General features: G+C 41.8%; 1 protein-coding gene across 10 annotated transcripts in view; it reads left to right on the top strand.

Moving 5' to 3' along the window:
* Positions 1 to 24,668, top strand: part of LOC137638420 (uncharacterized) — a 547,169-nt gene that overhangs the window by 171,702 nt on the left and 350,799 nt on the right. For all 10 annotated transcript variants that reach the window (XM_068370479.1, XM_068370478.1, XM_068370475.1 and 7 more), the window contains one exon: positions 23,497 to 23,683. In XM_068370479.1, the coding sequence (XP_068226580.1) occupies positions 23,497 to 23,683 (187 nt within the window). The remainder of the gene's footprint in view (positions 1 to 23,496; positions 23,684 to 24,668) is intronic.

Below are 24,668 nucleotides of genomic sequence, written 5' to 3' on the forward strand. Positions count from 1 at the left end.
GTTCGAGGCTGCTAGGGAGAATATGGCTACTAGAACATGGTTCAGAGGCCCTGATTTTGATCCGCCTCTGTTGAGGCAGCGGACCACCACTTCGCTGTCGAGAACCAGACGAAGGTGTTGTCTCTTGGATGGAGCGAGACGTTTCAGGGTTAGAAGAACTGCCATGGCCTCCAGCACATTGATGTGGAATTGGCGGAATAAGGGAGACCAAAGACCTTGAACTTTCCTGAGCTGAGAATAGCCTCCCCAACCTGATAGGGATGCGTCCGTGTGAATGATTAACTTCGGAGGCGGAAATCGAAGGGGAACTGACTTTGACAGATTGTTGGCCCTTGTCCAAGGTAGAAGTCTTTCCCGGAGAATGGGAGGAAGGCGGACTTTCCTGTCCCGGAGCTTCCGGTTCGCCCTCGAACGCCAGACACGATTGATATCTTTCAATTTTGCTTTCAGAAGTAGATCCGTCACTGAAGCAAATTGAAGGGACCCTAGGATCCTCTCTTGGAGTCGTCTGGAACTTACTTTGTCTTTGAGAAAGCGTTTGGTGTTCATTGCAATCTCTAACCTCTTGGGTTTGGGAAGACACAGAGTGTGAGATATAAGATCCCATTGCAGGCCGAGCCATTGGAACTTTGATTTCGGAAGAAGACGGGACTTCTTGAAGTTGATCTGGAAGCCTAGAGATTGAAGGTATTGGATGACTCTGTGAGTGGCTTTTAGGCAATTTTGGGAGGTGTCTGACCAAATGAGCCAGTCGTCCAGATAGGCTACTACTTGAATCCCTTGATTTCTGAGTTCCTGAACAGCAACTTCTGCTAACTTTGTGAAGATCCTTGGGGCGATGTTGAGCCCGAAAGGCATCACCTTGAAGGAGTAATTTTTGTTTCCTAGGCGGAAGCCTAGATACGGACGGAAGTGTCTCGCTATCGGGACGTGATAATAGGCGTCTGTAAGATCGATAGAGGTGGTGACGGCCCCACGGGGAAGTAAGGTCCGCACCTGCGAGACGGTAAGCATTCGAAACTTGTCGCATTGAATGGACAAGTTGAGAAGGGATAGGTTTAGAATCACTCTTCTCTTGTCCGAATCCTTCTTCGGGACACTGAACAGCCGACCCTGAAACTTCAGGTGTTTCGTTTCTTGTATGGCGTTCTTTTGTAACAGGTCCTGGACAAATTCGACTAGGTCCGGAGTGGAATGCTGATGAAATCTGTTCGGTGGAGGAGGTCCTTGAATCCAACTCCACCCCAGTCCCTTGGAGATGATACTGAAAGCCCAGGGACTGAACCTCCATTTGTTGCGGAAGGCATAAAGCCTCCAACCCTACCCGCTGCACCTCAGTATTGGCTTGAGGAGTTGCCTCCACGTCCGCCTCGGAAGTTCTTTCCCTTGCGAAAGAATCTACCTCTACCTCTGTTCTGGTGTGAACCACGGTGGTAGCCTCTACCTCTGTTATAACCCTGGGAAGAGCCTTGAGCCTCATAAGATTGGTTAAAGGCTGGAGAGGTGGTGGAGGCACCGGGAAGCTGGCTCTTAGGGAGCAGGACGGTGACATAGTCGTCCGAGGAAGGAGCCTGAGAGGTGGAAGGCTGTGCAGGAACAGCAGGAGATGGAGGAAGAGGCTGCCGGAAAACGGACGAGCTACTCTGCTGTTGCCGGAACTGAGTGGAGGTATACGGGCGGAGCCTCTTCCTACCCCGGGCTTGGTAACTTGCGGGATCATATTTCCGCTTAGGAGTCAAACCCCAACGGGCTTTAAGGCTCTGATTAACTCTAGTAGCCTCTGCCAAGACTTCCTCCACAAGATCCTCAGGGAAAAGATTTGGACCCCAACAAGAGGACCGGATAAGTTTATTCGGCTCGTGCCTAATAGTCGCCTCAGACAGGACGTGTTTGCGGCACCTACGTTTAGCAAGAGCAAAGTCATACAAGTCAAAATATAACGACTGCAAAGTAGCCTTATTGAGAGACTTAAAGATACTCTCAGTATCATAAGTTAAGGCTATCGACTCCGTAGACGTGGCCAAGTTCAAAGTTCGACCAACACGTAGGCGGGAATCATACTCCTGTTTAATAAGGGATTCCGGGAGACGGGGAAGCCGTTCACTAAACATTACTGACGCACAATCCGCTGTTAGCTTGCCAGAAGTAAAGGTGGTATGGACATTGTCCCAACACTCATTACCTGAAGGAAGAAGGAGGGAGATCGGATCTACCTCTCGGATGGGAGGCAAGGGCTTCTCCTCCAGAGCATATTGAAAAGCAAGCTCTGCAATCTTATTGACGCATGGAGTCACGGTATTCTTGTCCATTAAGAACATTGTGAAAGAACTTTTATGAGGCGTCAACATGGTATTGGTGCAACCTATATCATTCAGAAACCTAGCCCAAACAGATTGGGCTTGTTCCTTTGGGAAAATGACGGTCTCTCTGGGGACCTTATCCAGCCGAACCAGAGCTTCCTCGGTAAGCCTGGCATAACCATGAAATGGAAATGCGAGACCAGGAGGAAAGAATTCAAAATCCTCTAGTGGACGAGTACCAAGACCTTCCAACGTTAACATCCCGTCTGAGAATGGGGAATGAAGAGCCATGCGCCAAGGGTTATTCTTGGTAAACGGCGGAAGCTTAGAGGCATCCGGGATGAGAGAGCTTTGAACTCGTTCCGGAGCACCATGCTCTAATGCCCCAAGTCTCTGACCAATGTTAGAGAACATCGTGTCCATCTTGGCCTGCATTTCCGACACAATCTTAGATTGCATCTCCGACACAATGCGAAGCATGGCTGATTCGGAAAGGCCCTGGTTAGGAGCAGAGGTGGCGGATTGTACTCCCGGGTCGTGAGACTTAGAGGAGGAGCCGGAAGCCTTAGATGACGGGTTTGTATTCGAATTGGAACTACGGGAAGCCTTGTGGGGCTTACGAGCTTTTGGCAAAGTTCTAGATATAGACTTATCTTTGGGGGGAACCGGGTGTGATCGGTGAGACGAATCGCGGTCCCCAGAAAAACCATGGAAAGAAGAGAGATCAGATGAAGAAGAAAGAGCGGGGCTGAGGATAGGAATCTCAGCGCCGGTAACACCTGCCTCACTTACCACCCTACCTGCATCCGGATCATCCAACAACATAGGTTCCACATCCAAGTTCAAGGAGGCAACATTGTCTTCCAGATCTCCGGGGGCATCCAACGGATCTTGTTCCTGGTCAATGAATCCCGCAATAGTGGCATCAATGTCGGCAATGATGGGTGCCGCAACATGCCTAGCCACAGCGGCTGAAGACTTGGCATTAGGGTAGATCATAGCACAGTAGTCTTCAGAAAGGACGTAAGGCTGTTTTGCTTTCACGTTTCGGGCAAATCCCCCAACCCACACTTTCAGTGTGGCCCGAGCCGCAGTCTTCTGCTCCGGGGATGCCTGAAATAATAGTGGGAATTACAGAAAGGAAGATTCCCGGAGGTCCTTCAAGACCATAGAAATCTTACTAAATAGTGTATGTATACCAATTACAGGTAAAATAATTAGAAAGGCAACATAGCCAACGGGACTCACCGAATCAGATCCAAGGGTGGTGATGAGGTCAAAACAGACCATACAATTATCAGGGTGCCAGACTACGATGTCTTCCAGCTGAACTCCGCAGAGGGCGTGAGACCTACACACAGTATGGCCACAAGGCTGGTGAAGAACAGCCGCACAGGCCGTCGTCTGACAATGCACCATCTATAAAAAGAATAGTATATGAGAAACTGTAATTCTCTTAAGTAGGGGCGGGTCCGGAGGACCCGGGACTAAACATAAGTCTAACTTAAGACTAGAGCTTAACTGTAATACTCTTAAGTAGGGGCAGGTCCGGAGGACCCGGGCCTAAACATAAGTCTAACTTAAGACTAGAGTATAACTATCCATTCCGGTCGAGCCGGGATCATAAGGAAGGATGCAACAAAGAATTAACACACATGGTGTCTGATTTCCCGGAGCGAGGTTAAGCCCCGGACCGGGAAATAAAAGTACATCCATAAACTAATACATATAGGAACTCCGGGATAGTGATCTGTCATATATAATCATAGTAACTGTTATAAATTAAGAGGGGGGCGGAACCGTAGATAAGAACCACCAACAGAACCCGGAGGGTTTCGTATAACATAATAAAAGTGTGATAGGTGAGTATAAAATAGGGTGCACCGGGATCCTACTCTGTTGATCGGTGGCCAACCCGTCTAGACAGAGACGAAACCGCCGGGACACCCGGAGGACAAAGTCCATAAACACTGAACTACCCCCTCTAAAAAGAGGGAAGGCAACGGTCCCCTAGGGGAGGGGGGAGAGAAGCCTAGCCACCAACCTAGCGAGAGGGGGAGCTTGGGGGAGGATCACGTGATACGGAGCAGCAGGGCTACCAACTGACGATCCCCAAACACTACCAAAACAGATCATACAGAGTAATAAGCACAAATATTCATTATAAAAGTAATAGCGTTGAAAAATATATAAATATACACATAAAAAATTAGGGCAAGGCATGCGAAATAATGAATAAATCCCGAAGGACAACATCCTGATGGCTTAAATAATAAAAATTGCCGCCCAGTAACGAAGGTCGGCAAGCCATCTACGATACGTAATCTGATATCGGCCCTAAAAATGAACCACAAGGTTTCTAAACGCTAAATAATGAATATCCACAATAAAACATATAAAAATTTAAACTAATAATAAAAATAATACACTTAGTAACACCGCGAGTGAAACTAAAAGCTCTCAAAACAGGAGTACCAACCGTAAACGGAATCGAGCAAGACCGAGATGATCGAAGAGAATAAACTCCTATAATTTTAAATATTAAACGGTCTAGATTGCTCAAAACACAGCAAAACATTGCTTGGTACTTAACTTAGACGGTGTCTCCTGGGAAACCGATGTAGAAGCCATAATCCACAAAAAATAAGGCAAAAACACGAGAGCACAAACAAGCGGGTTACCACACAGGCGTGCTAAAAAGGAGTTGGGTTCTGAGCGGATGCAGAGTTGGTGGTGCCGAGTGAGGTTGAACGGCTCTCCTCTATTGGGGTCTTTGTCGTGGATGAATCTAAATAGTGCGGGACCTCTGGATTATACGCCCAATTCTATACCGACACCAATAGGTGAGCGAGCTAGTTAACCTAGCACTCCTTTACATTTTTTCTCTGGTATATTTAGCAGTAAATTACCTAAGAATAAGTGCTAATAGGAGCTTATTCACTGGCCGGCACAGGTTCAAGCCCAGAAAGTATTTGTTGATTATTGATATGCTCAAGAAATTGAAAAATAAAATATAAACGTGCTTTAATAAACCACAATTAAACACAGTAATGTCTAATGAAATATAAAGGTTTAATATTGAACTAGAATACTGTATGAAGCTTTAAAAATGAACTACCTGTATGCAATTGCGAGAGCCAGCACACACACACACACACACACAGAGAAAGAGCTACAACGATTTCGCATTATACCTAATGATTAGACGAACTGTATGGAAACTGATTTCCTGTAACATATTGGCGTTGATGTAATATTCATCATGAAGATATTTCTAATAAGTTAAGAAATGATAAAAAGAATATGATACGGTACGTAGCGGCACTTTCAGATCAGTTGATCATAACCAAAGGTAAACAAAATTTTCAGTACTCGATTGTAAAATGCTTCCAAAATTGATAAATAGAATACAAAAATGCATTTATAGAGCATATGATATCCTATGAAACAAGAAAATGGAATAATGATAGACAGTAAGAAAATATTGACAAAATATGATCCAGATGATTGCCGAATCATAACTTATCAAAATAAATCTACGGAAACTTCACTTTTCTAGTTTGACATACGGCGAACTCGACTTACGACTCATCTCTCGGTCCCTATCTCGGTCGTAAGTCGGCGACTACCTGTACAGTATATCTTTACAAGTATAATTGTGCCTAAATAGCTTCATAATTTATTAATGCTATTTCAACTAGGAATGTCGTTCTATATCATGCATGAAAGTAAACGCAAGCGCGTAGGCTAGGAAGCCTAGCGCGGGGCGAGGTTCGGTTACCTAAATCGCCGAAACTCTACTGAATACAATTGACATAATATATAACTTCCTAGTATAATCTTAATTGAATAGCTTCATAATTATTCATGCTATTACAACTGGGAGTGTCGTTCAGCTAACTAAATAACACATGCATTATGAACGATAGCGCCCATGGCGCCTCCGGTGATCGGCTGAGCTCCGAACACTTAAAATTATTCTAATTTCTCTGTGAAGCAGGAGCTAAAAATCATACACTATAAAGAATAAATACCCAACTTTCCAGAGGCAGAAGAAGCTAGAGATTGCATAGTAAATGCTTGATAAATCGATCACAAACGCTAGAGCAATTGGGAAAACCACCGTGTGAATTCGCTACAAAAATAGGAATAAGCCCCATCTTGGATACAGCGCCATGTAGATACTCATAGTATTACGGGAGGAAGGGTAACCTTGATAATGGCTCCCCTTCTATTTTTGCCACTTTTCCCCCTCGAAACAAAAACGCTATTCGGGGTGAAGATTGCTATGTGTCGTATTATTATTATTATTATTATTATTATTATTAAATGCTAAGCTACAACCCTAGTTGGAAAAGCAGGATGCTATAAGCCCAGGGGCCCCAACAGGGAAAATAGCTCAGTGAGGAAAGGAAACAAGGAAAAATAAAATATCTTAAGAATAGTAACAACATTAAAATAAATATTTCCTATATAAACAATAAAAACTTCAACAAAACAAGAGAAAAAGAAACTAGAGAGAACAGTGTGCCTGAGTGTACCCTCAAGCAAGAGAACTCTAACCCAAGACAGTGGAAGGCCATGGTACAGAGGCTATAGCACTACCCAAGACTAGAGAACAATGGTTTGATTTTGGAGTGTCCTTCTCCTAGAAGAGCTGCTTACCATAGCTAAAGAGTCTCTTCTACCCTTACCAAGAGGAAAGTAGCCACTGAACAATTACAATGCCGTAGTTAACCCCTTGGGTGAAGAAGAATAGTTTAGTAATCTCAGTGTTGTCAGGTGTATGAGGACAGAGGAGAATCTGTAAAGAATAGGCCAGACTATTCGGTGTCTGTGTAGGCAAAGGGAAAGAACCGTAACCAGAGAGAAGGATCCAATATGGTACTGTCTGGCCAGTCAAAGGACCCCCTAACTCTCTAGCGGTAGTAACTCAACGGGCGGCTGGTAAAAGATATACGTCCCCTGATATTACACGATATCCTTAAGGATATTTGTGCCAGGAGTTAGAATTCTGGAGACCTAAAGGTTAATTCTCTGGGAATATCACTGTAGCCAAATATCCCTTAGAAAGCTACCAATAGGAACCTTCCATCAGGACGACATGGCTTGAGCCCAAAAAATATGTTTAGAACTTTTGATGTACGAGTATATGTAGCGTAATTCTCAGTCCAACATACCATTTTCTTCTTCTGGTATTGACCTCATTAATGTGAAGAATGTGCCTGATGGGACTCGACAAGGATACTGATATCAGGTTGGTGAGCTTCAGCCGTAGGACACCTCGTTCTTCTAAGCTAAGTCTGCACCTCCGTTTTATTAAGACTGTAATTGCATAGCTAAACCATCTTCAACCATGCATGAATGAGGGAAAGCAAGTAAAGAGGGCTCTACCAATGCACAAAGCTGAGGATATGTAGCAACATTGTTCTTGTAGATCCAAAATTCATGTAGACCTTTTCTTCTGAACAAGGTACTAAGTTCCAGGTCCATAGTCATGTCAATGAATTCCTCCTTCAGGTGTGAAGGAATATCTGCATTCTTTATTCCAACATCAGACAGTGTTAGGATCCATTCAGGCACTTAAATTTATTTCAGGTCTTCAAAATGCACTTCATAGTGCTTCAAATGAGTCATGTACATTTATAGATCCTTATCCAAAATGCTTTTACTGTGTATCTGTTGTAAGTTGGGAAGAATAATATTTTAATGATAAAATTTATTATGTCTCTACTCACCTGATGCACATTGTTCCTTCTCCAGAAAGCTTTGTTTAATTGACACTTACCCGTAAAATTTTAAGAATTCCCTTCGCTATGAGACCATGGATCTGCTACTAGAGCTATATACGAGATGTGTCACCATCAGATATACTTGCTCACTTACTCTATAATAAGCTACATTTCATGTTTATTTGTTTTACTGCTGATTACAAAATGAATTTTCTGGGCTCCGACCCGTGCCGCCCAGTGAAATGCTCCTTTAACATCATTTCTAAGGTAAAAACTGCTATAAATTTACCAGAGAAAAATTTGTATAGGAATGCTAGGTTGAACCCAGCTCGCTCACCTTAATAAGGTGTCGGTATAATACTGGGGCGCGTGAATAAATCACAACCAGAGGTCTCGCACCATTTAGATATCTCCTGTCAATATCCCCGAACACCGAGGTGCCGTTCAACATCCTACTACTACTAGTAATCCCACGCCAGTGACGACACTCCTTTATATAGCACGCAACTTTCTAGCCGTATTTTGCATTAGTGTGTGAATTTCGCTGGTTTTTTCTGGATTTACCTCAAGATGTCGGACTCCACTGTCACTCCATCTAAGTTAAGTACCAGATCTATGAGTTTTGAGATTTTGGAGGGGGCCTTGCCCTTTTTTGCTTATATTATACAGTTTTATTTTTCACGACCCCGCGTGGGTCTCTCATGGCGCCCGGCTCCCTCCTATCTCTCTCTCGTTTCGTTCTTAACGCTTTTCAATGAGTCCTCCATACTGATTGTTTCTCGTTATGAACTTTATGGGTATCCACGGTTCACACACCGTATTAGTTTTTTATATTGTCCTGTTATTATAACAGTTATTACATACGTGCGTATTATTGGTAGGTTGGCATGCCTGGTCGCCTTCGAGCGTTCCTATTCCACTAATATTATTACTTGGATTATTACGTTCGCAGGCCACGGACTTGCTTATCTTTTTAGCGTCATTCGTTTGCTTGCAGTACCTCGAGGGGCTTTCATGAGTCAGATATTACATATTAGTTTTCATTTTGTTAGCACTTCACTGACTCTGTGTTATGTTGGTAGCCCTGCCTACTCCCAGCGCCGTCAGGCTTGCTTCTCCTGTCTCATGTTCGTTCCCTCGTTTGTTTTACGATTGATGTATAGTTAATTTTATTATTATTATCATCCAGCATGCTTTCCTATCTTATTTTACCATGTGCTATGTTTATTATAGTGTTATTAGTCTTTCCGCGTGATCATATCATCGTGGGTCTGGCAGGTTGGTATACTTGCTATCGCCCCACTCCTAGCCTCCCTCCCGCCTGATACCCCACCCCAGGGTTCCCTCCCTCTCTCTCTCCCGATCGAGTTTGAGTCACTTTATGGCGCTATGTTCCCCTCCCGGGGGCATCCGCTTTCTTTGCACGGGCGGTTCCCGTTGATCTGTGAGGCTTACTATTATTATACATTAACGTACTATTATTATACATTAACGTACATTACTTACTCTTTTCACTACTCTACCCGGTCGTAGTCGTTTTCTTTCCGTTGCTCGTTTGGCCAACGATCAGCGGGAAGTTTTCTGCTCGGTCCGTGGTACCTTGTCATGTTATATCATTTATTAAGTTTTGTACGTGCTACTCCCTCTCGGTCCCGCACGTCACAGACCCATTAAAGATCCCTTCCCCCTCTCTAGTGTCACGCACCTCACAGACCTCATATAGATATATATATATATATATATATATATATATATATATATATATATATATATATATATATATATATATATATATATATATCCCCAGAAGTAGCTTTTATACATTACCATCCGGTCGAGTTGTTCAGTTGAGCCCCCGGAGCCAACGTTACTCATTATTACTTGGATTAACTTTATATATTAGTCACATATATATTATATACGATCCTAGTTCTCGACCTTGCCTTCCTTCTTTTGATATGATCACGATTACGGTCTGACTTAATTTAATTTAAATTTTTACAATCAAATAGATCTGTTATTTTGATTTATTAAGCACCCCGGGCCCCCCCGGGTCCCCTATTTGCCTTCATTCAATATATTTAAGGCATTTATATGAATAGTTTTTATCATGTATTTGATATATATATAGAATTGAAGCACTCCGGGCCCCCGAGCCCTTCATTTGCTTTCATTCAAGATAATTAATGGCTATATATATAAAAAAATTTTATCATGATTTTAATTTATATAGATATTTAAGCACCGGGGCCTCCGGGCCCCTAATTTGCTTTCCTTTAAGATATTCATGTATCTTTTATCTTAAAGACTGTATGTTGTGCGATGACGGCATGTGCCGCTGTCCTCCACCAACCCTGCGGCCATGATGTGTGTCGTTCGCACGCTCACTGTTCTATTCAAGTGGATGACCTAGCTGTTTGGCATCCGGACAATTGTGTAGTCTGCTACAAAATGACCTCCACTCTAACATCTGACTCGGTGAGTGCATTTACATTAATACAGACTTGTGGGGAGTTATAAATTATTTTGATGGTTTCTTTTAATCATATTATTATTTTAAGGCCACAGTCCTCTGGACTTCCCGCATGCCTTTTACTTCGTGCCTACGAAGTCCTTGGACTTCTCCACTCTTTCTTTTGGCACTTTTATTCCTCGCTAATAGTCTGTTCTCTTTCAGAGCACTCAGCTTGAAAAGGACACAGCCCAAGCTACCCTGAAGATCTGGATTGGCGGGTTCGCCCTTTCGCCCGCAACGTGAAGGCCAAACAGCCTTATATCCTCTCTGAGGAATGGTGTTCCCGCCTCTACCCCAATGCTAAAACATCAGCTGCGGTTCCCAAAGAGTTGGCGGACCCTATCATCGAGAGAGAGTTGAATCTCTTCTTCTGGCCCCGGACCAAGGAGAGACGGGCGGCACCCTAACTGAGGACGTCGCTACCCTCAACCTCGATGTGGAACCCATGGCTCTGGATGATCCCGACACAGGTAGGGACGTAGGTGAGTCAGGTGGTTCCCGGGCTAAGATTCCTCTCCCTAGCCCGGCTTTCTCTTCTACCTCCGAACACTCTTCTTTTCAAGGTTTTCCGGGGACAACCGGGACTGATTTCAGTCCCCGGCCTGTTCCCCCCAAGGTGAAGGCTCATCGTAAGCCTTTATATAAGACTCACAAGTCTTCCAAAGACCTCAAGCCTTCGAGATCATCATCCTCGAAGGCTAAATCCTCCTCCACCAGAGTCTCTCAAGACCCGATTGCTGTGCCCTCAACCTCTCACGGCGTAGCCTCTGTTCCGGCACCTGTTCCCCCCTAGGCGGGATCATTTAACGCGGAGGATTTTTCAGAGAAACTGTTTGCTCGTTTTGAGTCGATGCTATCGTCTCATACGAAGCAATCGCAAGAGAGGATAGCTTCTGTGGAGAGCCTAGTTCAAGGACTCATGTGCTCGGGGCTACCACCACTACAACAGCAATACCCCATCCCCTACGCCTCCAAGCTTCCTCCTTTCAATAAGAATAACCCTTGGAGGTTAGCATTGCAGGCCCCCTTCTCGAAGGGTATGCTGTCAATCGAAGGTTTTGGTACCCGGCCTCTTACGGATTATGAATTCTACCCGCTGGGTCTTGAATTCCCCTTCCCCGGCTACGCTCGCCTCACGGAAGAGGCTCTGATCCGTTTAGATAAGGTCGCAAAGGAAACTGTTATTTAAGAACAGGCACAGTCTGTCTTGGTCCGCGTGTTCAATGAGTGGGACTGCTTGAACACAATGATTACGGCCTACAAAAGTTCGTATACTATGTTTGTGGCCGACGACCAGACCCCTACCACATGTGCGACCAAGATCTTAGAGTCGGTCTTCCAGGCTATCAAAGACGAGAAGCCTTTACCCCAACTCAGGGAGACCGACTTAACCTCCCTTCTCTTTCCGGGAGACAGTGAATGTTGGCGGAACGCCCCAGCTACCTTTTCGGTAGGTAAGTTGAGCCCGGACTGTGCCTCGATGCAGTTCAGCGAACGGCTTCCCAGACTCCCGGAGTCTCTTATTAAATTGGAATTTGAGTCGAGGTGCAGATTCGGCAGGTCTCTCAATTCGGTTGCTCTTTTCGAATTGACCGTCGCCACTTACAACGAGGAGGATCTCCTTAAGGTCCTCACTAAGTCACTACTGCAAAACTTTATGGCTGACGCCTATGATTTTGCAAACGCCAAGACCCGTTGTTGACGACACGTCCTCTCTGAAGCCACGATTAGGCACGAGCCTAATAGGCTCATCAAAGCTCCAGTCTGGGGCCCGGATCTTTTCCCAGAGGATTTGGTTAACTCGGTCCTTAGCGAGGCAGCTAGAGCCAACCAAAACCTCAAGGTTAGATGGGGCCTTGTTTCAAAGAGGAAATATGAGCCTACTGGTACCCCAATTCGAGGTAGGAAGAGATTGAGGCCTTTCCACTCTTCCCAATTCAGGGTTCAACCGGTCTCAGTCCAACCGGCTCCTCAAGGTCCCCAGCCTTCTACCTCAAAGGGCCAACAGCAAGAACAATACGTCCTGGTCCCTCAGTCTCAGATCGCCTCGACTTCCTTCTCCCCCGCCTTTAACCCCACTTATGAGGCTCAGGGCTCTTTCCGTGGCTACCAGCGTCACAGGGGTTCCAGGGGTGCCTTTCGTGCCCGAGGTAGCGGAAGGAGTTACGACCGAGGCAAGTCTTCCCGTGGAAGCAGAGGAGGCAAATCATCCTCCAACCATTGAGAAACCACAGGTTGGAGTGAGACTGTACATATTTCGAGACCGTTGGAAGTTCAGCGATTGGGCTTCCAGCATTATCTCCAAAGGACTAGGGTGGAGCTGGATACAAGGACCTCCTCCACCGAACAGCTTTTGCCAACTGCCAACAGAAGAACTACGTTCCTTCACAAAAGATCTGCTACAAAAGGATGCGATCCAAAGCATACGTCGTTTAAGATTTCAAGGACGCTTGTTCAGCGTGCCAATGAAAGGCTCAGATAAACGAAGAGTAGTCCTGGACCTGTCTCGTTTATATTCCTTCATTCGTTGCGACAAATTCCATATGCTTACCGTCTCGCAGGTGCGGACCTTACTTCCCCGTGGGGCCGTCACCACCTCCATCGATCTTACCGATGCCTACTATCACGTTCCAATAGCAAGGCATTTTCGTCCTTTTCTGGGCTTCAAGCTAGGCAAACAAGCCTATGCATTCAAAGTGATGCCATTCGGGCTCAACATAGCACCCAGAATCTTCACCAAACTAGCAGAGACAGTAATTCAAGAGCTTCGAACTCAGGGGATACAGGTAGTGGCCTATCTAGACGATTGGCTAATCTGGTCAGACAATGCCCAGAATTGCCGCATAGCAACGAACAAAGTCCTCATCTTCCTTCGACAACTGGGATTCCAAGTCAACTTCGAGAAATCCCGCCTGGTCCCGGAGACCAAGTTTCAATGGCTGGGGCTACAATGGGATCTGTGCTCCCATACGCTGTGCCTCCCCTAAGCCAAAAGGAAGGAGATAGCGAGGAATACAAAACAATTTCTCAGGGAGAAGTTGACCTCCAGAAGGAACCAAGAGAGGATCCTAGGTTCCTTACAGTTCGCCTCCGTGACAGACATTGTCCTAAGGTCCAAACTCAAGGACATAAACAGAGTGTGGCGCTCCAGAGCAACCGCAAAACGCCGAGACAGACGTGCTCGCCTTCCCCAATACTGAGTAAAAGTCTGCAGCCTTGGACGAAGATCAAGAATCCCCTTACAACATCTGGTCCCGGGACTCGTCGTTCACACAGACGCCTCCTTAACAGGGTGGGGAGGTTACTCCCAACACAAGAAAGTCCAAGGGTTATGGTTACCGGTCTTCCAACAAATGCACATCAACGTCCTAGAGGCCATGGCAGTCTTCCTCACTTTAAAACGTCTCAATCCAGCCAGGAATCTCCATATCAGACTGGTTCTTGACAGTGCAGTCATAGTTCACTGCCTCAACAGAGGAGGCTCCAGATCAGCCCAAATACACCACATCATGTTGAAGATTTTCTCCATGGCGGCAATGCACAAGTGGCACCTGTCAGCAGTCCATCTAGCAGGAGTCCGGAATGTGGTAGCGGACTCACTTTCCCGGACGACTCCGCTAGAATCAGAATGGTCACTAGACATTCGATCTTTCCAGTGGATACTATCTCAAGTCCCGGGTCTCCAGGTGGATCTGTTTGCGACGGAATCCAATCGCAAACTAGATTGTTATGTAGCCCCCAACCTGGACCCTCAGGCTTATGCCACGGACTCTATGATTCTAGATTGGAATACCTGGAAGACAATTTATCTGTTTCCTCCAGTGAATCTCCTGCTGAAAGTTCTGCACAAACTCAGATCCTTCAAAGGTCAAGTGGCTCTCGTAGCCCCCAACTGGCCCGAGAGCAATTGGTTCCCCTTGTTGCTAGAACTAGGTCTCCGCCCCCGGCGGATTCTCAATCCGGTGCTAACACAGACAGTACAAACTCGCAATGTGTTCGCCTCCTCAAGGATTCTGAATGCCCTAACTTTATGGACTTCATGAAGTTCGCAGCCCAACGAGGTGCAAACCTCAATCCTTTGAATACTATTTTCCTGGAATATGACAAAAGGAAATCTACTCTCCGTCAATATGACTCAGCTGTCAAGAAATTAGCTAAGTTCTTGAAAGATTCCCAAGTTGAGAAAATGACAATGAACCTAACTGTGACATTCTTTAGAACTCTCTTCGAATCAGGCCTGGCAGCCAATACCATTACTACAATCAAGTCAGCCTTGAAAAAGATCTTCCATATTGGTTTTGACATTGATTTAACGGATTCATATTTCTCATCCATTCCGAGAGCTTGTGCCAGACTAAAACCTTCAACTCGCCCTAGCGCAGTTTCCTGGTTTTTGAACGATGTTCTTAAGCTAGCCTCTGACACCCCAAATGAATCCTGTAACTATATGGCATTATTAAGAAAGTCACTTTTTCTTTTGAGCCTCGCCTCTGGCTCCAGAGTCTCAGAATTGTCAGCCTTATCTAGAGACCCAGGTCATATAGAGTTTCTCTCTTCGGGTGAGGTCCTTCTCTCCCCTAACAAAGTTTTCTTGGCTAAAAATGAGGACCCCCAAAACAGGTGGTCTCCCTGGAAGATTGTTCCACTTCCTAGGGATCCATCCCTGTGTCCAGATACCACCCTGAAATCCTACTTAAGTAGAACTTCCACTACAACCACAGGCCCCTTATTTATTAGAGAACACGGAGGAACTATTACCTTTAAGGGAATCAGGCAACAAATTCTTTATTTTATTAAACAAGCTAATCCTGAATCATTCCCACATGTCCATGATATTCGAGCTGTGGCTACCTCAATTAATTTTTTCCACCATATGAAATTTGATGAGCTCTCAAAATATACGGGTTGGAAGTCCCCTAAAGTTTTCAAGCGCCACTACCTAAAACCTTTAGAAGCTCTTAGATTTGCCACAGTAGCTGCAGGGAATATAGTTCCTCCTGAAGGTACTGAGTCCTAATCACAACGTCTTGCTCTGTCCTCTTTCCCTCCTGCCTGGCTTACCCGTTGTTCCTACCTGTTTTGTTTACCATGATGTATTATTTTATTATTCAATTGATCAATTTCACTATTTGTTTTGATTTCACTTTTTCTTGAAATCCCCGAGCTGATTTTCTTTTGTTATGTTAAATATTTGTTATGGGTTTTTTTTCGCTTGGTTCTCTCTATCTTCCCCTGGTGGGATTTTGTAACATGCTCATATTTATACCTATGATTGAATGTTTAACTTTGCATTTTGATTACCAAGCTGGATTACCACTATTCATATCTGTTGACTTTTACCTACGGGTTTCATTATTGATTGTTTACCATGTCTAATTATCACTGTCATTTACATGTTGATCTATTTTACGGGTTTCCACATCCCTCCTTATGATATTAAAACTCATCATCTATGTTATTTGTGTTATTCCCTTCAGGTAGTTAGCCATATTGGGTCCTCATTCTCTGGTACGATTTCACTGGGCGGCACGGGTCGGAGCCCAGAAAAGGGATTTTGACTTAGGAAAAATCTATTTCTGGGCGAGAGACCCGTGCCGCCCAGTGAACCCACCCGTCCCTCCCTAATTGGGCCCCAATCTGGGGTGCTATAAGGAGTGACGTCACTGGCGTGGGATTACTAGTAGTAGTAGGATGTTGAACGGCACCTCGCTGTTCGGAGATATTGACAGGAGATATCTAAATGGTGCGAGGCCTCTGGTTGTGATTTATTCACGTGCCCCAGTATTATACCGACACCTTATTAAGGTGAGCGAGCTGGGTCCAACCTAGCATTCCTATACAAATTTTTCTCTGGTAAATTTATAGCAGTTTTTACCTTAGAAATGATGTTAAAGGAGCATTTCACTGGGCGGCATGGGTCTCTCGCCCAAAAATAGATTTTTCCTACGTCAAAATCCCTTTTTTCAAAACATATGCTTTACTCTCCATTGTATTTCACTCTAAACAATCAAAATGTTTTTCCATTCATTGTGAAATGATTATAGAATAATTTACAAAAAAATTGTTTTATGTAATTGTCTTTAAATAAAGGAAAAGCACTTGGATTTTATGTGCAATAAAGCTTTATATTCACAAAGTGACTGTTATTCCGTTTAATTTGAGTGACTATGTTATTCCGTAATGATAGAGAGAGAGAAAGAGAGAGAGAGAGAGAGAGAGAGAGAGAGAGAGAGAGAGAGAGAGAGAGAGAGAGAGAGAGAGAGAGAGTGTGTGTGTGTGTGTGTGCGTGTGTGTGTGTGTTACGAGGAGTTACAAGGATTTTGGATGTCAAGACGTTTTAGTTCATCCGCGGAGACTCCATTTGCTCTTTATTAGAGCGATTAAGTTTAACCATTGAGAGAGTTCTTGTGGTCTTAACTTATTCTTGAACTGTGTTACTGTTTACTAAATTCACTGGAAGGCTATTCCAAGTATTTGCTATTTTGTATGTAAAGAAATTACCACATTGAGTGGTGTTGTATCTTTTCCATTTCAATTTGTATCCGTTACCTCTGGACTGATTTGTGCTAAGCATGAATCGATTGTTGTAATCTACATTTTTTATTCCTTTAAGAATTTTGAATGCCTTTATTAACTCTCCCCTTAGTCGTAGAGTTTGTATATCAAATAAATTCAAAGGCTCCATCCTCCGTCTATATCCGAATTGCCTTAGTGTTGTAACTTGTTTGGTGACCCTAGCTTGAACTGCTTCCAATCTATCTATTCTTCTGAATACTTGGAACCCAGAATTGGATTCCATATTGTAGAGGGGCTATTACTAGTGATGTGTACAGCTGTAGTACAGTGTCTTTGTTTCTGTATTTGAATTGTCTCTTTATGCAGCCTAATAGTTTGTGCTTTCTTTTCAGCATTTATGCTCTGTTTGGTGAACTTCAAATTCTTGCTGATAATAATACTTTCCTCTTGGTCCACACTTTCTATTTCATTGCCCAGTAGTGAGTAATCTGACTGGGGGTTACTATAACATATGTGCATGACTATATTTCCCACATTTGGAAAGCATTTACAATTTTCTGTACCATTCTCCTAGCTTTACTAGATCCTCTTTTAAGTCTTCTACGTTTCCTGAGTTCGCAGCATTTATGCCTAATTTAGTGTCTAGGAAATTTGGCTATTCTACTAGTTAATCCTAAATCTATGTCATTAATGTAGATCAGAAATGGCAATGGGCCAAAGAAAGAACCGTAACATACTCCGCTTGTAACAGTTGCCCACTCTGAAGCTTCTCAGCTGATTACAACTGTGCAATCTTTGATCCATTCAGCTGGCTCGTCAATGATGCCTAGTGCTCTAATTTTGACCATTAATTTTTATGATGAACTTTGTCAAAAGCCTTTTGAAAATCTAAGGGCATAATGTCTATTGCCCTGCTTAAGTCATAAATGCTAAACATATTGTTGAAAAATTCAAAAAGATTTGTCACACATGATCTCTTTTGTCTAAAACTATGTTGGCTGTCTATCAGAAGATTGTTTTTCTCTCTAAGTTCTACTATTGAATCTACTATGATTGATTGAAAAATTTTGCAACACACTGAAGTTAGAAATACAGGTCTGTAGTTGCCGGGTTCTACTTTTGATCCCTTCTTGTAGATTGGAGGAACATGCCTAGTTTCCATCCTTGTGGTGCCTTTCTTTCGTAGGCTGTCTTTCGGAACATTTTGTAAAAGGGTTGGGTTATCTTTTTTTCTAGTTCTATAATCTGGTACCATTGTCTTGTCAATGGTACCAGTAGATTGGGTTTGTGCATGTATTGTACCACTATTTAAGGGTAAGGGAGATGTGCATGAGTGTTGTAATTCAAGAGGTAGTTTGTTGAGTGCAGTTGGAAAAGTGTATGGTAGAGCACTGATTAATAGGATTAAGGATAAAACAGAGAATGCAATCTTAGAAGTACAGGGTGGTTTTAGAAGAGGTAGGGGTTGTATGATTCAGATTTTTACAGTTGGGCAGATATGCGAGAAATATTTAGCAAAAGGTAAGGAGGTGTATGTTGCGTTTATGGATCTGGAGAAAGCGTATGATAGAGTTGATAGGGAAGCAATGTGGAATGTGATGAGGTTATATGGAGTTGGTGGAAGGTTGTTGCAAGCAGTGAAAAGTTTCTACAAAGGTAGTAAAGCATGTGTTAGGATAGGAAATGAAGTGAGCGATTGGTTTCCGGTGAGAGTGGGGCTGAGACAGGGATGTGTGATGTCGCCGTGGTTGTTTAACTTGTATGTTGATGGAGTGGTGAGAGAGGTGAATGCTCGAGTGCTTGGACGAGGATTAAAACTGGTAGACGAGAATGACCATGAATGGGAGGTAAATCAGTTGTTGTTTTTGGATGATACTGTACTGGTTGCAAACACAGAAGAGAAGCATGGCCGATTAGTGACAGAATTTGGAAGGGTGTGTGAGAGAAGGAAGTTGAGAGTTATTGTGGGTAAGAGTAAGATTATGAGATGTACGAGAAGGGAAGGTTGAGCAAGGTTGAATGTCATGTTGAATGGAGAGTTACTTGAGGAGGTGGATCAGTTTAAGTACTTGGGGTCTGTTGTTGCAGCAAATGGTGGAGTGGAAGCAGATATATGTCAGAGAGTGAATGAAGGTTGCAAAGTGTTGGGGGCAGTTAAGGGAGTAGTAAAAAATAGAGGGTTGGGCATGAATGTAAAGATAGTTCTATATGAGAAAGTGATTGTACCAACTGTGATGTATGGATCGGAGTTGTGGGGATTGAAAGTGATGGAGAGACAGAAATTAAATGTGTTTGAGATGAAGTGTCTAAGGAGTATGGCTGGTGTATCTCGAGTAGATAGGGTTAGGAACGAAGTGGTGAGGGTGAGAACGGGTGTAAGAAATGAGTTAGCAGCTAGAGTGGATATGAATGTGTTGAGGTGGTTTGGCCATGTTGAGAGAATGGAAAATGGCTGTCTTCTAAAGAAGGTGATGAATGCAAGAGTTGATGGGAGAAGTACAAGAGGAAGGCCAAGGTTTGGGTGGATGGATGGAGTGAAGAAAGCTCTGGGTGATAGGAGGATAGATGTGAGAGAGGCAAGAGAGTGTGCTAGAAATAGGAATGAATGGCGAGCGATTGTGACGCAGTTCCGGTAGGCCCTGCTGCTTCCTCCAGTGCCTTAGATGACCGCGGAGGCAGCAGCAGTAGGGGATTCTGCATTATAAAGCTTCATCTGTGGTGGATAACGGGGAAGGGTGGGCTGTGGCATCCTAGCAGTACCAGCTGAACTCGGTTGAGTCCCTTGTCAGGCTGGGAGGGACGTAGAGAGTAGAGGTCCCCTTTTTGTTTTTGTTTCATTTGTTGATGTCGGCTACCCCCTAAAATTGGAGGAAGTGCCTTGGTATATGTATGTATGTATAATCTCTCTCGGATGAATATCATCTGGACCTGGTGCTTTAGACTTAATGAGTCCTTTTATTTTCTTTTTGACATAATTGTAAAGGTGATTCTATTTTATGGTTGTGGTTCATCATATCTTTATAGCTTGGTTTGGGGAGGTTCGCTGATTTTTGCCTAGTGAATTCAGTTGTGAAATATGCATTCATCAGTTCGACTTTTTCCAAATCATTTGTTTCTACTGTTTACATATGGAAAAAATTCTTTTGGGTTTTCTTTACTAGCTGAAGTCACTCTTTTTGCTTCATTGATCTTGGCCTTTCTAACTAGTATATCTACTTTTCTTCTTAACTTCTTAGGCTCGGAAACTTCATGAATGAAAGGCTCTGGACCTATTGATATATGTTTGCTGTCTCTAATTCTTATTGCATTGGCTATTTCTCCATTGAACCATTTAGGTTGTGGAGTTCCATTTAGTAAAATTTTTTCTATGTGGTATACATATAGCCCTTTTTTCTATATATATTTGTACAAAGGAGCCCCATTGTGCATTTATGTTCCCTGTTTCATCATATTCTAAATTCTTGGTGTATTCCTTCAGTTTTATCCAGTTACTACATCTGTAGTCTAGCTTTTTTATAATTTTCCTTTCTTTTAGATGAGGTATATATACCTGAAACCTTACAACTTTGTGGTCACTTTTGCCAATATCTTTGCCTACTGACACACGATACTAAATTTTCTTTTGTTGTTAGCACAATATCTAGTATGTTTCCCTTAGTTGGTTTATCGACCCACTGGTGGAGGAATTTATTGTTGACAAATTCTAGCTGCATATATCTCTCTGTGTTTGATGTAGAATTCATAGTGTCCCAGTTTATTGCTGCATTGAAGTCTCCCATTGAGACAACTAGCTTATTGCTAACTTCTTGTCCAAGTGGTCTATAGAGCGCTATGTCCTGTTCTTGTGTTTGATGTGGTGGTCTATATATTACTAGTATGGACATGGTTTTCCTATGGTGTTAATATTAGCACATGTCACTTCACATTTGGTTTCTAATTTAATTTGTATAGGGTTTAAGTGATTTTTACACAGAGCATTACCCTTCCATCTTTTTGATAAGACGAGCCTTCATGAAAAGCTTGAAATCTAGGATTTCATATTCTCCGATAAAATCCTTTTTGGGTTCAAACCATGTCGTCCTGATGGAAGGGTCCTATAAGTAACTTCCAAGGGATATTTGAAGTACAGTGATATTTCCAGAGAATTTACCTTTAGGTCTCCAGAATTCTAACTCCTGGCGCAAATATCCTTAAAATTTTTCATAAGGATATCGCATGAATCAGGGGACGTATATCGTGATACGACACATAGCAATCTTCACCCCGAATAGCGTTTTCGCCTCGAGGGGGAAGAGTGGCAAAATAGAAGGGGTTACCTTTCCTGCCATACTACTATTGAGTATCTAGATGGCGCCATATCCAAGATGCCGGTTATTCCTATTTTTGTAGTGAATTCTCACGGTGGTGTTCCCTGTTGATCTAACTTTTTTGATCGATTTTGTGAGGATTATTATGGAATCTCCAGCTTCTTTCGCCTCTGGAAAGTTGAGTATTGATTCTTTACAATGTATAATTTTTAGCTCCTGTTCCACAGTGAAATTAGAGTAATTAATTGTTAGAATGTAAAGCATATAACAGATAAAGATAACACGGTTGCTGATTATTCATCTCAGGCTGAATCGGTCGATTCAAGCCCGAAATAAGTAATCTTTTTGGGTAGACCTATCTTACGAAGCTGGTCTAGCATAAGAGTGAATATTTTTATGTATTTAATTTTTGTATTTAAGAGTTGTATAGGCAGTTCTTAAGGTGACTTCCACTCACGTAGTTTTAAGTATATGTATGTAAATTACATAAGACTTTCGTCATTCATTTAGTTGTATTTTCATTAAATTCAGTGTATGTAAATTTACATTTTATTTTTTTTTTTTAAGAATTAACTTTTTATTTTACATAATTCTGTCACATAGTTTTATGTAATCTCATTTAGGTATGCTGTATGACACACATGAGGGATTACGTCCTTTTTATGTTTGCATGGTTAGAAAGGGCATGAAAATTCTCGAATTAGATTTGCCCTTTTTTTATTGTTTTGAGAGGAAGGTGGGTGGAGTTAGCTGAGAGAGAGAGATTTGCCTCACAAGCAAGGTTAGAACCCTTTCTTCAAATTACTACGCTGGCAACCTTACACAGCTAGAGCCATGCCACCCATGTTATGAGAATGATCTACTAGAAATTTCTAGTAGAATTAAGCCAAAATATATATAGACCCTAGGAATGCATAAGCAGCAGAAGAGACCCAGCCTATCTCTCTGAAAGAGCCAGCGTCCGTCTCCCCTTTCTCTTAAGTGTGTGTCCTCTCAAACGTTAGTAATTGATTTTTATCCAACGTATTTCGCGTATAGTGTTGTTCAAAAGTTGGTGAAATTATTGGATATTAACTCAAGTGTAGTGTGTTAATTTAAGTACATTTAAACATAGTTTTTTTTTTCTAACTGGCCTAGTAAGGTTAGATTAAACAGGGAAGTGTATTTATTTTGCTTAACCGTTCTGTAACCGTGTGTGAACTAAAAGATGTAAGTGTAACAGTTACATATATGTAAATTTCATCATTGTTTAATCACTAAAGTGTTAAGTGTTATTTCATTTATTGCAAAATTAAATATTTTTCATAAATTAATTTCCGGTGAAACAATTGATTGCATAATTTTTTTTTATAGCATATAATTTTTGTCTTAGTCTAAGGTTTAGTTCAGGGTTAATTATCGAGTAATTCTTTTAAATTTTTGTTAACTTTCTATAAAATATATTTTCTTAGTGTAAAGTGTGTTTTATTTCAAGCACCAATATTTTCCTCAGTACTTCTCTCAATTTCTGATTAAGAACTGAAGTAAGAGGTTGGTTCTAGAATAGTTCTTATAAATTAATCACCCAATTTTATTTTGTGTAAAGCTAAGAGACCTTTAAATAATCGGTGTTCATATATATTATTGTCAAGCAGTTGCATATTTTTCTCAGAGCTCGGTGTATTTCTATGTATCAGATGTATGTAAAATAAGATAGGTGAGTTTTGGAGCTCAAGAATTTACGTAATTCGCCAGCTGTAATTATATATATATATATATATATATATATATATATATATATATATATATATATATATTCTTATATATATGTGTATATATATATATATATATATATACATATATATTTATTTATTTATATAATTGTATATATATATATATATATATATATATATATATATATATATATATACATATATATTTATTTATTTATATAATTGTATATATATATATATATATATATATATATATATATATATATATATACATACATATATTATATACACACATATATATATATATATATATATATATATATATATATATATATATATATATACATATATATATTTATATGGAGCATAATTAGAATTTTTATTGTACAGGGAATATTTTTTTTCTTAAAACAGATACCAATTGGCCACACAAAGCAGTACTTCTTTTAATTGACCTGTATAAGAAGCATTTACCAAAATTTAACTCGAAGAACATCAAGAAAAAGGGAGTATGGAATCTATTATCACAAGAAATGAAGAGGAAAGGTTACGACCTAAGTGGTGAGGCATGTGATAAGAAATTCAGGGCCTTGAAACACAGGTAAGATTGCAATTGTTTTACAGAAAATCAGTACCTTCTTTTAATTTGTATTTACATGAGAAATCTATTGTTTTAGGCACCAATGAATAGCTTTTGCTGCATCCTGTTTTTAACTTTTACTTTTCGTTTGTATCAGGGTCTTGTTGATTATACTTATTAGTTTCCACCTTCCCTTCAACTTGATTTTATTGGGAAAGTGTCCCAAACAGTCTGCTAAACTGTAATCCCATGCCTATTATTCCTAATATTCCTTTATTCGTACATGGATACAAACTTCCGAGTCATTTATATGGGTTTCAATCCTATATGAATTTTCTACAACCAGAAAGAAAGAAAAGGTGCCTTTTTGGTAACTATATAATAGATTACTAGGCAACTCCACTGCTGAGCAGTGTTACATATTGCAGCGAGGCAAGATTCACTCTTCTCCTATTTGAACCATCAAGAGGCTGTCATCTCTTACCACTACTATCGCAAATCACTTCACACCAGATTACACTTGCAGTGCTTTTTGTGCATTTTTTTTGTGTGTTAATGTCTACTGTTCTTAGTGTAATGTGTACTTGCCTTGGTCATGATGGTTGCCCTTGTGGCACTTCCATGTGTCGAGTAGAGATGGATCCACATCCCCTCTGCCCGTACTGCCATGGTACTCGGTGTTCCATAGAATCTTCATATGAGTAATATAGGGAGTGGCCATCCTCCCACTGATAGAGTTATTGATCCTGTTGCAAGAAACAAGATAAAAGAGATCATTTCCCTTTCTTGTTTCTTCCTTGGATAACAAAAAGAGAGCTCGATTTTGTGAGCCTCATAATGAGAGAATGCCTTGGTGTACCCACCTCAATTATGGAACATATGCAAAAAAGATAAAAGAAGAAGAAAGTACTAAGCCAATTTTTAAAGTCATTGAACAATTAGATTACCACTATTACGTTCGATGTGATAGAGACATTATGTAATATTAACTGTATAGATGGTTTGA

The sequence above is a fragment of the Palaemon carinicauda genome, chromosome 3, assembly GCF_036898095.1.
Source record: "Palaemon carinicauda isolate YSFRI2023 chromosome 3, ASM3689809v2, whole genome shotgun sequence".
NCBI lineage: Eukaryota > Metazoa > Arthropoda > Malacostraca > Decapoda > Palaemonidae > Palaemon > Palaemon carinicauda.